General features: G+C 34.2%; 3 protein-coding genes across 26 annotated transcripts in view; 2 read left to right on the forward strand and 1 right to left on the reverse strand.

The window, feature by feature from the left end:
• The window catches only part of LOC144968837 (E3 ubiquitin-protein ligase TRIM45-like), a 98,869-nt gene extending 91,639 nt beyond the window's left edge, over window positions 1-7,230 (forward strand). For all 24 annotated transcript variants that reach the window (XR_013644662.1, XR_013644663.1, XR_013644665.1 and 21 more), the window contains one exon: window positions 3,425-7,230. Coding sequence is in view for 9 of the 24 variants with exons in the window: in XM_078907560.1 (XP_078763686.1) it covers window positions 3,425-3,524 (100 nt within the window). In the remaining 15 variants the exon portion in view is untranslated. The remainder of the gene's footprint in view (window positions 1-3,424) is intronic.
• Window positions 7,231-7,418: 188 nt separating this feature from the next.
• LOC144968836 (uncharacterized) overlaps window positions 7,419-17,534 on the reverse strand; it is a 24,219-nt gene continuing 14,103 nt past the window's right edge. The window contains exons 6-8 of the mRNA XM_078907559.1: window positions 17,244-17,319; window positions 15,354-16,505; window positions 7,419-13,731 (exon numbers count right to left, since the gene is read on the reverse strand). Of these exons, the coding sequence (XP_078763685.1) occupies window positions 13,472-13,731; window positions 15,354-16,505; window positions 17,244-17,319 (1,488 nt within the window). The 3' untranslated portion in view covers window positions 7,419-13,471. The remainder of the gene's footprint in view (window positions 13,732-15,353; window positions 16,506-17,243; window positions 17,320-17,534) is intronic.
• Window positions 10,357-10,734, forward strand: LOC144969393 (uncharacterized). Its single transcript, XM_078908501.1, has one exon. It carries the CDS (start codon window positions 10,357-10,359, stop codon window positions 10,732-10,734), a length of 378 nt encoding a protein of 125 aa, XP_078764627.1.

Raw genomic sequence — 17,534 nt, forward strand, 5'->3', positions numbered from 1 at the left:
ACTTCTAAAATTAGGACAAAACATGATTAGATATATTGTTTCCTTTTTGTTGTTTTGTTGTTGTTTTTTTGTATGTTTTTTGTTTATTTTTTTATTTTTTTTGGTTGTATTTTTTTTTTAATTTTGTAGTTAAAGAGTTAAGGTATGGGTGTTTAAGACCGTGTACAAAATCAACCATGAAAATCTGTTTGAAACTGTGTGGAGTTTACTAAAAGAAGGAAGGATCGAGCAAAATACTCAAATTCAGTCCCTTACGATTATGGACATATTATAGATAGTATGCAGATGACGTCACTCAGGCATTTGTTATTGTTTTTGCCATCCGCGTTTGTGAGTTGTTCTCACTAAACTGTATTAACCAGACTATAAAAGTTCATGGTTACACAGAGTTGGTCCGTCATACTTCCGGATGGCAATGTTGTGAACTCCTTGGCCAAGCGCATTCTATCTATATAAATAAAGGTGTTCCATTACTATGACGTGCACCTCAGTGAACACAAGAAATAAGATTTTTTAAATTAAAACTATTTGAAAGGTTGCATGGATGGACTGTGTCTGCAAAACTGTATTTAATTTTGATGTCCATAGAAGAAGAAGGGATGAACGAATTCATTTTTCAATCTATCATGTCAGTGGATGAATAAGATTTATCAGCCACCTATCACAAGATATGTAATTTGTGTATTACTGTCCGCCTTTTTGCATGACGGAGATAATAGTTTCTATCAAATAACATGGGACTCGTGGTTTCAATTCGGTATTATGTCAGGGTGACCTAGATGCCAAAAAGTGATTCTAAAATGAAATGTGACATGTGAGATTGTGGATTTTGTCACTAGTTATCCCCATTTTTTATAACAAAAAGAAATTGACTCAATTTTCATTTTTCAACATTTAAATAACCCTGAAATATCAACGTTTTGAGGCGACAGTTCACATATTAGCCTTTCGCCATCGCTTATAAGGAGTAATTTCTTTCTAGATTTGTTGTTCTTACGGCATTGTTTGCATGGTAGATTATTTTCAACATTCAGAGTGACATGAAATACGTAATAGTTAATTATCATGATTCAGAAAATCTGATGACGATATGATAATAATAATAATAACAATATTGATTGATAACGCGATAGAACAATGATTGGGGTGGGGAGAGGGGATGAAACGAATTTGTCTCAGACCATAGTATTTATAGCAAATCCTGATATCAATTTTAACCAGATAATCTCTTCATCAAATTATTTCCTGGGGTACATATAATACAGAGTGTCGATAAGTCTTTCCCTGATTTCAAAGACGTATTATTCTAAAACTGTTACAGACATTTGCATCTGGTTTTCGCCATCTTCTAAGGAAAAGTCCTACATTGATGCTCATTAGTCATCAACTCACAAAACATCACCAAATTTAGTCAAATCAACCTGAACTTAAAACACATCATTTTTCTCTCCTTCTATTTCGGAATGACAAAAGTGCGACACAAATCTTTTTGTGTCATGTGATTGCATGAAACAAAATCGTCAACGACAAGCTTTCATAGCTCAGTTTGCAGATCATTAAAGGACAACAACTTTTTTAGCAAAGAGGATATTCTAAATTTGCTGAGACACGCGAGAGATTGATCACACTCGCCGTCAACCAAGCGATTTTTGTCGCACAGTGGCTGTTCCGAAATAGAAGGAGAGAAAAATGAGGTCTTTTAAGTTTATGTTGATTTAAGTAAATTTGGTGATGAAATGTGTGTTAATGGTGAATGGGCAAAAATTATGGCTTTTCCCTAGAAGATGATGAAAACCAGATGTGTGTGTATATATATATATATATATATATATATATATATATATATATATATATATATATATATATATATATATATATTTATAATATATAAAACGGTTCGAGAATAAAAAGTCTTTGAAATCAGGGAAAGACTTTATGGACACTCTGTCTAGCCAATCTACTTTGGAACATTATTCTGTTCTTCAATAGGAATCTATTTTGTATAGTGAATTAATAGCCACACAATATTCAATGTTGCGCTGCATGCTGAGCATGAAAACAGAGCGTTAATGGTAGGTTGTGATGGATTTATTGGATTGTGAATGAGAACCGATGTGCTTGTAATTTTTAAGAAAAATCAATGAACATTTCACACTATGCTGCATCCAATGCTTATATAGATTGGCTTTCTCTTTCAAGTCGTTGTTATGAATGTTCGATAATTTTATTCCTGAGAAATAACATGAAAATGAAGGTTATGTGCTACTTCAGTAAAACACAACGTTTGCCTTTTTGTAGGTCTGATTATAAACCAAATTGTTAGGGTCTAATTGTTGTAATGGAATTTCTCTCAAACCGAGATGTACGTATTTGCAGATGTGATTGATTGATAAATGATAGCAATTATGAGTTTGATTTAGCGATGCTGTATTGGACAATATTTGTCATTGGTTTGAGAGTATTTCTATTACAACAATGAGCCCATAACAACGCGGGGTTTCAGACCTCCAAATAAGTACATGTTGTCTCAAACCAAAACAAAATGTCCATTGCAACAAAATCAAATCAAGCCCATAATTACAATTGGTTGTCAGACCTGCATGACATATGTCCCGGTAGCTTAAATATAACTGGATATTTCGTTTTACTGAAGCTTCATATAATCTCCATTCTTATTGTAAAAAATACAAATATATTGTTTAATTTTTCCTTTGATAAATCACTGTGAGAAGTTAGAACCGAGTTTACTTTCATCCAAAACAAATAATATTGATAAAGATTTATAGTGAGTATACAATTATTTTCACCATGGTATATTTTTAAAACATGCTTTTTAATAATAAATAATGATAATAGAAATAAGATATTGTATTTAAAACGTATTTTTAGGAGTTGAAACTGCGATTCAGTAAAATAAATAAACATCTGCTACGGAATAAAACTAATAAAACAGTGCAAAACACCTGACATGAACTTGATAAACTGATCCCTGAAGATCTGAAAATTTACATGTAGATGAAGCTTTTGACAATGGAACATTACAAATAAATTGTTGTATGTATTTGTTAAATTCTTGAAAAGATACGTCCTTAGTAAGTTAGTAAATATGTCTCATTCGTGTATACCGAAAGTGATTTGCATTTAATCGATTAATACATCCCATTAATTCTCTAAGTTTTAATTTTTTTTTAAATGGGGGGGGGGGGGGGGGCTTATCTAGTATTCTTAAAGTGGGAAAACTCTCAAAACAATATATTCTCTCATGCAATAATGAAAATAAGCCCATAGATTGGTATTAGGCTGTCAGAGTTGTCAACTAGATTTTATTTTTTTTTTCACTATCACACGGTATAATTATCATGACATTGCATAATTCCTAATGTTGAAACTCAAAGGTCTTGTGTATTTTCACTTTTCTTTCCAGATCTCCCGAGCCAGACTACAGACCTAGAACTGACAGACGTAAACTTTTCGATTCTTTGAGACCATTCATGTACAGGCATTCGGGAATTTCCAGTAGCTAGATCTAGGTTGTGGTTTGCTTTGGATTTCATTCAGTTTTGGTTTTTGTCCCTTTTTTCATGCCTTTTCCTATTATTGTGAATGTTAGATCTTATATTTATAGCAGTCAGATGACATGTAATAAAACTATTATTAGCAACATTTTAGTATTTGAGATCATCATGAATTGAGTAAAATATTAGTGTTTAATTAAATGATAACTTGATTTTTTTCAGTAAATCGTAATGCTGATAAATATAAATAAGATAATATTAATAATGGGCATAGTACTAGTACGTCCAACATCACTCGTTCAAATATAATCTATTAAGAAGAAAGTAATACTGAACAAATGTTTGATAAATTAAAAACAACTTTATTTTCATATAATAATAATAATCCTGATGGTAATGAATATAAAGTGAGTGCTATAAAAAAAGATATATAATTAATACCGATATCATTTCAACATCATTCTTTAAAAGAAAAACATCGCGGTGTAGTTAAATACTTTTTCATGAATTTTATACGAGTTCTTTCAAGTTGTAACACTATTACCATCTATCATATATCTTAATACTATTACCATCTATCATATATCTTAATACTATTACCATCTATCATATATCTTAATACTATTACCATCTATCATATATCTTAATTTACATCTTATTTTTTATTGCTAAGTTATACATCTTTTATTGTTAAAATTTTTATTTGGTGAATATCGTTAATTTCCTTTATTGCACTGGTTTTTAATTAAATTGGCCAAAAATCCCTTTTTAAAAAAAAGATTTGAGTCTTTCTTTTATTAATATTTTAAAAGTAACATTTCATGATGTTGCAATTTTTTTAATCGAGCCACAATATGACAATTTTTATATTGTTTGACCTCTACTGAACCATTTTTAAATGACCTCACTTTTGTAGACATACAGGAGAGCACAAATAATAAGAAAAGCCCCAATAATAATATCAGCAGTTTTTATATCTCATATTGTTCTTTAATCTATTGAAATAATGACAAGAAAATGGGGCACAAGCAAGCGCTCTTTATTTCCATCAATTTGTTTTGAGCGTACACATTATAAGTGAGCACTACTGTATTTTATACAGGCATGTTATATACATTTTGTTTCTTCCCATTTTATTTCCCATGCGTTTTTCCGTGCTTTTTTTTTTTACCTCAGTTTTCAACAGTTCATGATAAATTTAATGTGTAATTTTATCATAATCATTATTTGATACAGCGCTGCTCAACTTGCATATTATATCCATTTTGTTAAAAAGAACATTATTTTCCAGGAACACACGACTTTTATCATGAATGTCTTAAGTATTGAATTTATAGATTTTAAACATATCTAATAACGGCCCTTTTGTATGGAAGATTCCAGGTGGAAGAGTTAAAAATTATCTGACGGTTAAGTTTATTGATTCGTCCCAGTAAATATTTTTGAATGACAAAATCAGTAAAATGCTTTGTGAACCGTGAAATAAAATTTGATAGTCATATCAGTCCTGTCATGGAATTCACAAACTGTTGTAGATGGTAACCAAAATTACAAAATCATTAATTCAGTGAATAACAAACGACTGCTGGGCTTCATACTACAGTATAATATTATTAGGGGCGTGATGGAAAGATAAATAATGTAAAGTGGAATAACGTTTGAGCAACAAAAAAAATCAACAACCAGGATAGACTAGGATCTGCTTGGTTCATGTTGTGACCTGGGTAATTGATCTAGAATATGTATAACCTTTCATAGTAAAAGGGGCAATAACGTTAATTTTTTTTATTTTTCGGAGTTCAAATATTTTATCTCATGTCTTGCTCCTTCCCATTTGTGAATGTCCAATATATGAATGACCTCCGCTATGAAAGTTGCAGTCACTTTTTTTTCTTAAATAAAACAAACCCTTTCTTTTTTATGATGTCTGCTGCTATAATTGGACTTCACTAAAATAGATACCTTTTCGAATGCTAATTTAAAAAAATTAGTGTTACTATTTTACCTACTGTTACTATTACTGCTACTACTATTACTATTACTACTACTACTCCTGCTGCTGCCACTACTACTACTACTACTAAACTAATGCAGTCATCTGTTGTTTCTCCGTTCTATCATTATAAAGCACACTTCCCTTCCTCGCATATTTTAAATATTGATCTATGATACATGCTTATATGTACTGTTTAATTTTCTAATATCCATAATACGTAGGTATTAGATTTATTTTGACTCATGTATCTGTTTTGTTCTTGGTCCGGTCTTAACCAGCAAATTTGTAAAGTCATAAAGTCATCAAATCCAAGGAATGATCGTAATTGACTTTAAAATTCCTTCAATTTACCAGTGATAATATGATGTCAAGTGAAATATAAAATTGCAATGTGTTTTTGATTATTAGTATGTGAAATTTTACACACTTTGAATAACAATAAGAACGTTTGTAATTATTATATTAATTCAAACCTCTTATGTATTTCCTTTCTCTGCAATCCAATTTTTTATCCTTTCGGTTGACTTTTGATTTCATATAGAATGCCGAACACTTTTTGTAATACTTAAGGAGTTACCGAAAGGTTTTAGGAAAAGGGTTATGGGAGAAAAATTCAGAACTTGGTAATTATGCCTCACAGAATGACATAGTGAACCATCGCTTTACTCAACAAGCAAACCAGAATTAGTATGGCTAACTCTATGTATGTATATATATTTTGTTTAAGTTTAAGTATTAGTGTACTGCCAGGCTGAACATAATTTTTTAAATCCTTTTGTATTGAACAATTTAAACCGTTTACCGATCACAAAATATTAATCATTTTGAGTTTTCTTTAATACCCCTGATGCAATTGAGTTGTTACAGTACTTGGTCGTCGTCATCGCTATCATCATCATAAAAATCACTGTCGATAACAAGAACAACAACACACATCCCACCATCACCAATCATATGATTTTGATATCCTATCTATATTAGATGACAAGCAAATGTGTATATAATATATATGTTCCATGCCATAAGATAAAAACAAGTGCAATATTGTGTATTTCACTATTTGACTATTTGATCTTTACAGGGATAGACCTACAGTAGTGACTTCTTAAATGCCAATTGTCCTTTATATTTCTATCAAGCGTTCCATCAGTTTTATACAGCGTCTAATATTATTATCATCAAGTGTACGATCAGAAATTCGATTTTAATCAAGGAAACAATCTTGATTAGCAGGTATATAACAAAATTATGTTTTGAACTTTTTAACATGCAAACAAACGGAGAAATAATATAATAATATGCAAAGTTTTAAAGGGGAGTGGGGTTGAAATCAGAGATAAGATTTTTTGATTAAAACGAAATGACAGGTTTTCTTTATATTTTCCAAGAAGGGCGGGGGGCGGCGAGTGAATGAACAACTACTTCATCTGAAAACTTTTATATCAATCTCTTTCAACTTCAAATCCTACACGCCCAACGCTTAGTTAATCTTTCTTTTTTTTAAAATAATAACAAACGAGCTTGGCTGAAGTCACTACTGTTAAACCCTGGGTTGTGCAATTTAAAGATATGTGATGACAAGGGTACAGTATTACTAGTGAGTTTTTGTGAAATGAAATGCGATAGAATGTTGTGACGCATTTTTTTGCGTTTTGTCGAAGAGAACTTTGAATAGAAAAGACAAATAAAAGAAAATAAATTCACATTTGCAACTTTGAATCTGGCATTGAGTTTGTTTATAACTGTCATGTAGTAGAAGCAAAAGAGGGTGGTGTGAGAGAGAGAGAGAGAGATAGAGAGAGAGAGAGAGAGAGAGAGAGAGAGAGAGAGAGAGAGAGAGAGAGAGAGAGAGAGAGATAGAGAGAGAGAGAGAGAGATGAGCAATGATTTGTTCGTTTTGGTTTGTTTTTTTTTGGTTTTTTAAAAATTAATTTCGCATTGCTACCCGTTAAGTCTATTAAGAAATTAAAACACTGGAGTTTTTATTTTGAGCAAATCAGCGCCTACGACACTCCTGGAACACAAACACGTGAGAGAAAAATAGAATAAAGTAAACTTTAAATTTGGAGAAAAATAGATGACGACAGCAATCTACTACAACTTATGAGCAGGATACAGCCTGGGACTTCCCAAATGTCTGACCCAGATATAATCACCCACTACAGAAAGAGACCCGAGTCCCTTTTGACAAAGGATCCCAGTCAGGGCCCGGGCAAAATTAAATTGATTAATTCCAAGATAAGATTGGAATTGGAAGGAAACGGTATATATAAAGAGAGAAAGAAGTAAGGCAGAGAAAATCACGAAAGCCAGCTCTAACTGGCCAGGGAAAGGGCAAAACCAAGTTTCAAGTAATCCCAAGATAAAGACAGAAAGGCAAAACAGAAGTAGGGGTATAGAAGACACAGTAAGTGATCTCCTACCCTCTATGGGAGGTCAGGAACCCTACCCAGAAGATCACAGTTGTACAGTCGTAAACAAAGTTGAGAAAAATAGGTGTGTGTAAACATGATTTCATGAAAACCATCTGTGTGTTATCCCTTGTTACCCCTACGGTATTGAGATTGTATAAAAGCAAGATGTAAAAAATGGGCATAAATAAGTTCGGTACTTCCATCAATAATTCATGTTAAATAAATAAATAAAATAAAATTCCCTTTATTCATCCCATAGGGGAAATTTGTCTCTAGGGTCTATTCCAAGGGAAGACTGGAATAACACAGGCGTCAGCCGCAGTGCAGAGCCGCAAATTGAGCCAAGGCGAGGTGACTTACTCAAGGCCACATAGCGCAGCGGCGGTGATCGAACTCGATACCTTTCGGGTAGGAAGCAAAGACCGTACCGCTGAGCCACGCTCAGGGTGTTCGTAACTGGAAAACAATTGAGCTTTTATATAGAGCAATACCCAATAAACATGCTCAATGAGCTTCACAATAGGTCCCTAGCAAACAGCAACACTTAACAGTACGGCGAGATATAATGTATGTTAGGTGATGTTGCATTTTTTCGGACAGAGACAACGAAGTTAACGGCCAGGTACCCATTTATCACTTGAATGCGCTGAAAGAATGTAGTAAAGTGCCTTTTTCAAAGACGATGCTTAGAGCAGGACTCGAACCCAGGACCTTCCGATCCGAAGGCGTGTCATACCACTTGACCATAGTATAGCCGCAAATAGTGTGCTCTATTTCTATTCTATTGTGCGTGTGCGTGTGTGTGTGTGTGTGTGTGTAAATATATACATTGTATTTTACATCTGAATGAGAACGGATCTCGCTGAAAACTTATACTTAAACACGGACAAAGTTAGCTTTGCTGAGGATAATAATATCCCGCTAAATGTGTGTCCAAGAAACAAAGTGGAAAGGTGAAGCAGCAAGGGAATTGGTGGAGGATTTAAAATGATTTATATGGAATTGTTATCTTCCAGGATAAAGAACTTGCACAAAATGTTTAAATTCCAAAGGGTGTCCGACAGACTTATGTGGACCAAGATTGTAAACATGGAGCAAATCATTATCGTGAGTGCTTACGCACCCCAGATAGGCTGTACGCAAGACAAGAAGGAAGAATTTTGGAAGGAGATTGATGAACAAATGTTCCACAAATCAGAAAAAGTTTTCATCGGTGCGGACTTGAATGGGCACGTTGGAGAAAGCAATATCGGAGATAAGAGATGGTTGGGAAGGTATGGATATGGCAGCAAAAATGAAGAAGGCGAAGATGTTGTAAGATTTGCAACACGGATGGATCTGACAATACTAAATACATATTTTAGAAAGAAAGATGAGTACAGAGCGACGTATTCAAGTGGTGTGAGAAAAACACAAGTGGATTACCTGTTATGCTGGAGGAGAAATTTGAAGGAAGTATCAGATTGTGGCAGTTTGCTGGGAGAGAGAGAGTGGCAGAGCAACATACCATTGATATTGCGAAAGTGGCATTTGGAAACAGGAAGATAAAAGAGAAGCGAAGTAGGGGGGGGGGGGGAAGGGAACACGATGGTGGAAACTAAAAGAGGAAGACCAAAGTGAAACATTTGCTACAACGGTGAAAGGAAGACTAGGAATTGATTTCCCAAACGAATGGAAAATAAGCCTGATATGGCCAAAGAAGCTAGGGATGAGCTCGGGAAGATGAAAAGTTGAAAAAGAAATATGGTGGTGGAATGAAGAGGTTCAAGAAGCAGTAAAGAAAAAGAGAAAAACAGGGAAGAACATGGAAACAAACAGGGATGCTATTAAAGTAGATGAATATAAACAGACAAAGAGAGAAGCAGAAAGAGCTGTTGGAAAAGCAAAATCCAGAACAATATTTCCAGAACAGCGAAACAGAGGGACAGGAATACGAGAGATATACAACATGTTAAGGTGATCAAAGATGAGAATGGAAGAGTATTGGGCAAATATGAAGATATTCGAACACGATGGAAAACATATTACGAATACCTCATGAATGAAGAGAATTACAGGGAGAGGAGAAGTGCCGTTATACTACCTAAAGAGAAGATAGTAGATGAGATAAGCAACAACGAGGTGTGAGATGCAGTGCGCAAGATGAAAAGGGGGAAAGCAGTCGGACCAAACAAGATACCAGCAGAAGTCTGGAAATTTCCTGGTGCGGGTATTCAACAACATCTTACAGAAAGAAATAATGCTAGAAGAATGGAGAAAAAGTACGTTGACCCCCATATACAAAAATAAGGGAGATGTTCAAGAATGTAGGAACTATAGGGGCATCATGTTAATGGGCCACACAATGAAGATACGGGAAAGAGTAATCGATTAGAGGATTAGAAAAGATGTAGACATAAGTGAAGAACAATTTGGATTTGTTGCTGGTAAAATGACAACGGATGCTCTATTTGCTCTAAAAGTGATCGTAGAGAAGTATAGAGAAAAGCAAAGAGAATTACACTGTGTGTTCATTGACTTGGAGAAAGCATATGATAGGGTACCAAGAGAAGAAATGTGGTACTGTCTAAGAGCAAAAGGGGTAACAGCGAAATATATCAAAGTTATCCAAGAAATGTACGAAGGAAACGAGACAGTGGTAAGAAGAGATGTTGGCTCAACTGAGCCATTGTATGTAAGAGTTGGATTACACCAGGGATCTGCTCTCAGCCCACTGTTGTTTGCAATAGTAATGGATGTTCTTACAGACCCCATTCGGCATGAGGTACCATGGAACATGTATGCGGATGACGTAGTACTTTTTGAATGATACAAAAACTGAGGCGGAAAAGGAGCTGTAAAGCTGGAGAGGGGTGTTGGAAAGGAGGGGATTACGGGTAAGCAGAGTATTGGTGCATCGGACAACAGAGAGCAGGACCACCAATAAAGATAGGAGACGAGTATGTGCCAGAGACAAACCAATTCAAATACCTAAGAACAACTGTACAAGGAGATGGGGGCAATGAGATGGAGGTTAAGAAGATGATACAGGCAGGCTGGAATAATTGGAAGAAGGTAACTGGAGTTATGTGTGACAAATGAATGTCCCCAAAGCTGAAGGGGAAAATATAAATACATCTGTTGTAAGACAACAATGTTGTATGGAGGAGAGACAGCAGCTACAACAAAGAAACAAGATAAAGAAGTTGAGGTGGGAGAAATGAGGATGTTGGTCACTTGGCTGGACAAGAGAAGATAAAGTGAGAAATGAATTAATTCAAAGGTTTACTGAAGTGAAGAATGTATCAATGAAGATGAGAGAAGATAGATTGTTTGTTCGTTTGTTTTTAAGGGTTTTACAGCGCTTGCAACACATTTAGGTTATATCAGCGCCAGTAAAAAGGAAGAAAATGGGATAGTAAAAAGTTCTAGAATTACAATTAAAGGACCCAAGAAAAAGTAAGACAGACAGCAATTGGAAGACAGATACAGGGGGATATAAGAAACAGCAAGTACCTGCCTGCCCACTATGGGAGGTCGCAAACCCCACCCAGAAGTTTCAACCATAAAACATGGTTTTATACACATAAAATAAACATCCCGTCGTGTCATCATCAGAAGCGACACTTTATCTAAACAAAAGTTTTCAAATCAACAAGAAATAGAGACACAAGTGTATGGAAATATAAATTTATGAATTACAACAGACGCTATATGTAATAAAGACAATGTCAACTTAAGACTGAGCATATCTCTGAATTGGATGATATCTGTTGGTGTTGCTTCTTTAAAAAATGCTGATGACACCAAATACACTATGTTATGCATTCTCTAAAATAATATTGAAACGACATACATTATAAACAAATAAAATATTTTTATATTCCATAAAGCTCTTAATATTGAGAATTATTAATTACAGCATAATAAGTACTTGTAGCTATGCATGGTTTGGTGATGCCTTCTCCGTGTGACAACAATAATCTTCATGTCATAAATTTAACTTGGTTACTTTTTAAAAAATTAAGTGCACCTAGGTTGATGAATAAGCTAACTCTTCTTTCATTAGCTTATACTTTAAATATAATAAGTATAATTTCTATAGTTAATGATTACTTTACAGATGTATTACTCATACCTTGTGGTGTCACTTATGAAAATCTATACCCCAAAAATGTCACTTCTGACAAAGATATATGTGATGAAAACAACATTCAACTTATCGCCTTGAAGAAATGCCATCTGGCAACTGAACAAGAAGTTGGTGAACTCATCAAAAGCATTTCACGAGACTGATCGCAGATGTCAAAATATGAAATAAGCCATAATGGTTTTGAGGAAAATGTTTCACACGGCAAATTCAGCCGAAAATTTCTGAGAAATTCCCAAAATCCTGGAATTCCGCAGATTATCACCAATGCAAAATAGTATTTAAACATTATATATTTCGATTTGGAAGTGACAGACATCATAACATTACAATTGATGATCCTTCCTCAATGATCACCACTAATGACTGCTGAAATGCACCAAATAAAATTGATGTATTTTTGTGAAAATACAACCAAACTCGAGAACTATGAGCAAAACAGAAACAATTTGTCATTAGACTTCATATCTTAGGCATACTGACTTGATAACTGTAAAGAAATACTCTTGATTGCACATGAATCATTAGTAGTAATGAATCTGGATTCAAAGTCATACATGTCAGTAACGCACCTTTTGACCTTGGCTAATACATAAATTTGTGTGTCATGAATCAAAAAAAGAAATGACACATTTTATATCACTTTTTTTTTAAGTTAGTTGAAAAAAGAAAATAAGAACTGAGAGGGAGAGAAGTCACAATTATTTCCCATATCACCAGGAAGTGACCTGATTGCAGATGAGGTAGAATTGTAGATTCAATTGAGGTGTACCCATAGGGTTAATGATCATTACAGATTTAAAAGATTCTGTAGATACAAGTGGTGTGGGAATATCTACTTCCCTTTTGTGACATTGAATTTAAGATTGAATTCAGAAAAGTGAGTGGAGCAGGCACTTATGTTGGTAACAACAAGAGATGAATTGAGTAGAAAAGTGCCAGAAGACAATAGAGAATAAAAAAAATTTTCGCTGCGGTGATGGGGTTTGAACCTGCAACCTCATTGGTACGACAACTCCGCCTGGCCGGTGAGAGCGTGACTCTACCATATGAGCTATCCATGAACCCCAAAAAAATTGTATTTAACTCAGGTCATTCATTACTAGAGCCCTCTCTCACCGACTACTGGAGACCGCGGGTCCAACACACAACCACCGCGAAGTATACAACTTTAAAAATATAATAATAGGATTGAATCTTTTTTATCATATCAAACATATTTTTCTTTACTTCAATAAAAATTGTCAGAATCTGAAACAATCATCTCCTTACAAGTATGCCTTGATTGGTCAAACAATCCGCCCCCCCCCCCCTCCCTCCCCCCAAAAAAATCATAAATCGTCATTCTGATACTGTAAAAGAGGTTAAGAAAGTTCATATCAAACTTTCCCCTATGTACCCATCTAGATCTATAACACTATAAGCCACATTCACTGGCGTGGACCATTAAAATTTCTTGAGGAAATTGTTGAAGGCAAATTGGACATTGGGGAAAATGTGACTGTGTCAAGTCAATGACGTCACTACCAACATCCACATCAGTTAAATCAATAGTCTTACTTATTTTCTGAGAATATGAAGTAGTTGCTTTGTTGATTGTAATGTTCTTGCTTTCTGTTTTGGCAGGTAAGATACAGGCTGAACAATGGGCTGCATAGGTATCTTGTGGAATTATGACTGGGGAAAAAAAGGTATATTAATATGATGTGAATGAATAAAGGATTAAAAATATGTAGATCATTTACGTAGCAGATTTTCTTGGATTCACCAAATTTAATGTACTTAACAATGCTTCAATTATTGTCGTAAGGCCATATGGAAATAACAAATTCTTTTTGCACTAACTATCAATAAGGTACTCAACCAAGTGAAGAAGAATTTTTCTAAAGTGCCTCATCCACGAATATCAGAGCCAGATTTTGCTGTCTGTATCGTCCTCCATTCACTAACTATGCTCTTTCTTGATTTACAAAATAAGTATTCAACCAACGATACCGCAGATGCATACTAAACACAAGCAAAAAGATAACTCCAAACAAAAACATCCACATTCTTAAGTTCTTGTACCTCATTTACAAAATATGTTGAAACAAAAAATGCAATTCAATTCCCACCAGTTATTCAATAACGAGGGGTAGATACCCATATTGGCTTTTCCTTTTAGCACTCTTTTTAGTGAGAAGATTCTGATTCAAAAAGATCTGGTGCACAGGCCAGATCTCAAATTTTATATAACAGAGGTTTTTGAATGCAAGTTGCCATTATTTCTTTTAGTTATTATTTTCCTCCTTGAATCTGTAACTTGATTATGTCCTACTTCTTGAATCTGAGATCTATTGTGTTTAACTTGGTGAAAGTACATTGCAGGAGACCAGTTTCCAATCAATAAAGTACCCAGCAGCTGTTACCATCCACTTTAAGTTATTGAAAACCTTGTTCTATGGGCCTTGGGCTTGAAACTAATACTTAGAATATTAGAATCTATTATAGTCCACTCTGGATAATCGCAACACCCTGGGATCAGCGAAAATGTTGCAATTAACTGAAGTTGCAATTAACCAAAGTTGAGTTTCCTTTCCACTATTGCAATATTTTACACATAAATATGGTAAACTCAAACCCGCTGTTGTAAACATTGTTCTAAGTCCACCACAGACTGAGCAATTTGATTGAAACAAAAACAATATGGTAGCCCTGTATAGATTTTGGCAAGCACAAGCAGCTTTAATGCAAGCCGACTGGATTAACTTTCACTCTTTTATCCTCAATATTTATAAGTCAAAGAGATTAGCTATGAGAGTCAATATGCTCTCACCAAACCAATTGGTCAAAATGCCCAGTCAATCCCAAAACAAAGGATATTGTTGTCCCTATTTACAACTGTCATTGTCAAACTATTGTCAAGACTACGCCCAGTCCCCTCGCCTCCTATCTAATGGTCACAGATGACCTTACAAGCCCATACTGCAAAGTCCCGCCCTCTTTTGTCTCTAATAGGATGGTGACACACTACTGTAACATTACACCCCACCCATTCTCGGTTCTTCAACCTGTCATGATTTCACTGATGATAAAATTCAGTCATGAGATTTTCTAAGTATGGTTTCTTGAATTTGACCCTTTCTGAAAAGAAAATTTGTTGCTATTAACCGAAGCTTGTTGCAATTAAGCAGTGACTTTTATATAGAATGAATTCCATTTCTTGGGAAACATTGTGATTAACCGAGTTGCAATTATCCAGATTGGACTGTAGTTATGAAATAAATTCATAATGGATCATTAGGATCAAGACTACTTACACCCACAGGACTTGCATAACAAGGAGCAGCTTTCATTTCCTTTCCGCAGGACTTCTCTGAGAAGATCATTTTCATCAGTATTTGTTTTCTGCTGACTTTTGGATGGCCATCGGAATATCTTATATTTATATGATTCAGGTTGGGAAATGCCTGGTGTAATTTTATCTGTTGTTGTCTTTGTTAAGGCACTAACACTATTATTTGAGACACTTGATGTTGCACTGTTTTTTGTAGCACTTGATGTTACAGTTTTCTTTGTGACACGAGTTGTAACACTTTTCCTTTTCTTAGCTGTATTAGGTCCAACAACATTCTTTGATGCACTTAACCAACCTTTGGAATTTGAAGTATTAGGTTCATCACACATACTTTGTTCTGCTTCATTATCACTAACCTCAGAGTCAAACACTTTGACAAGTTTTTTACTATTCGAACTTAATTTCTTTCTCTTCACAGAGGACACATTGCTAATAGTGTCATTGTCGGTACTATCTGAGGGAGAAAAAGTTTTATACAAATCTTGATATGATCTGTTGACATCTTCTAGTGTTTGTAACTTACGCTTAATTTGTGGTTTATTTTCAGGTGATGAATCGTTAATTTTGACACTATCCCTGTCACTATCATCATCTTTGTTGCTACTATTGTAACAAATATCAGAACCTGATTCACCACTGCTGTCTGATTCACTTGAAGAATCATCTTTCTTGCTTTGACTTTTATTTGTCCTTGTCCCATGTCTGGAATCCTTTGAATGTGAATCATTCATTTGATGAGCCAATTCGTTTTGTAAAATGTTGTTTCTCTTTCGCATTATTGCAGCAGGGGACATTTTTACAGAGGACTGAATTTTTGCATTTGATTTGAAACTAGTCTTTGTGGAAGATGGAGATCGAAAAGCTGGATTTATTGATGCTTTGTATGAGTTACTGTCTCCATTTGTCTTTGAGGAGCCGTCAACTTTTATTGATATTGATTCAACTGTCTTGGATGACAGTGACGGTTGTTTAATAGTTGTTGAAGAGTTCTTATGCCCAGATATTTCATTTTCACTGATTTGCCACATAAAGGACTGACACTGCTCTGAAAATTGGCGTCTCTCTTGAGGTGAAAGTTTCCTTTTTTTCTTACGCTCAAATTTATGTCTCAGATCTAAGGACAAAAAAAAGTTTTTTAATCATAATGACATTTTTTTAAATGTTAAAAATGATTAGCATTTTTTTATAAATAAACTTAAAGCACAAATAAAACCTAGGTCTCTTTATCTCTGTTGATAATGAATATTTTTAGTATATGCACATTTTACAACTTTTATAAAACAGCAAAAACAAAACAAACCATGAATTGAATTGAACTGTAGTAAGAAAATCAATAAATCAGTGTCCTTTACAAAGGACAGTAAGTTAATGTTACTATCACTTAAATCCTTCAAAAACTAAAATAAACTCAAGCTACATTATTTCCGTTGCACAAAACAACTTAATATTTTTGATTTTTGTTATTTTTCTCATTGTCTCATAAGCCCTTCTCTGACAACATCTCAATAACAACAATAAAGGTTAATGTAAGAGATAGGAATAAACCATTTGTGATGCAGTAGAATAATTGAAAAAACACAATTTATCCATTATCACAATTGTGTTTTTCAAAATGTTTAAATCATGGAACTCAAAAATGTGCATTGCAACCATTTTAAAAAGGACACGTAATTGAAAAATAAATAAATAAATAAAAGCTAACCAAACAAAAGAAAGAAAAAACAAAAAACCCAAACAGCCAAGAACATCAAAATGAGAATATTTTAAAGCTTCAAATGAAACTACAAAAAGCACACTCCTTCTCCATCTATTTTTCTAAGAAACCTAAAAATATATATTTTACATTTCTCACCAGCGACTGTGACAGTGTCAAAATCAACCATGGACAAATTCAGAGTGGGTAGAAAAGCAGCCATTTCTTCCTGTAACTGTAAACATAAACAAAAGATAGGAACTAACACAAAATTGAAAGGAGAAAAGAAAAAGAGAAAAAAAAAAAAAGATGCAAACCTGCTTCAAGCTACAAACATAAAACTGTTATCAATAGCAAAAATAAAACGAAAACACCCCCCCCCCCCCCCCCCAACCAAAAATGACTCAAGATTAAAGATTTCCATTAGGGTTCCGTTTTTTACTCTGATCT

The sequence above is a fragment of the Berghia stephanieae genome, chromosome 3, assembly GCF_034508935.2.
Source record: "Berghia stephanieae isolate SIO BIC M18660-M18661 chromosome 3, UCSD_Bste_1.3, whole genome shotgun sequence".
Classification (NCBI taxonomy): domain Eukaryota; kingdom Metazoa; phylum Mollusca; class Gastropoda; order Nudibranchia; family Aeolidiidae; genus Berghia; species Berghia stephanieae.

What these genes read in the sequence shown, in the direction of transcription:
- LOC144969393 (XM_078908501.1), top strand. Translation starts at nt 10,357, where the DNA reads ATGACAACGGATGCTCTATTTGCTCTAAAAGTGATCGTAGAGAAGTAT.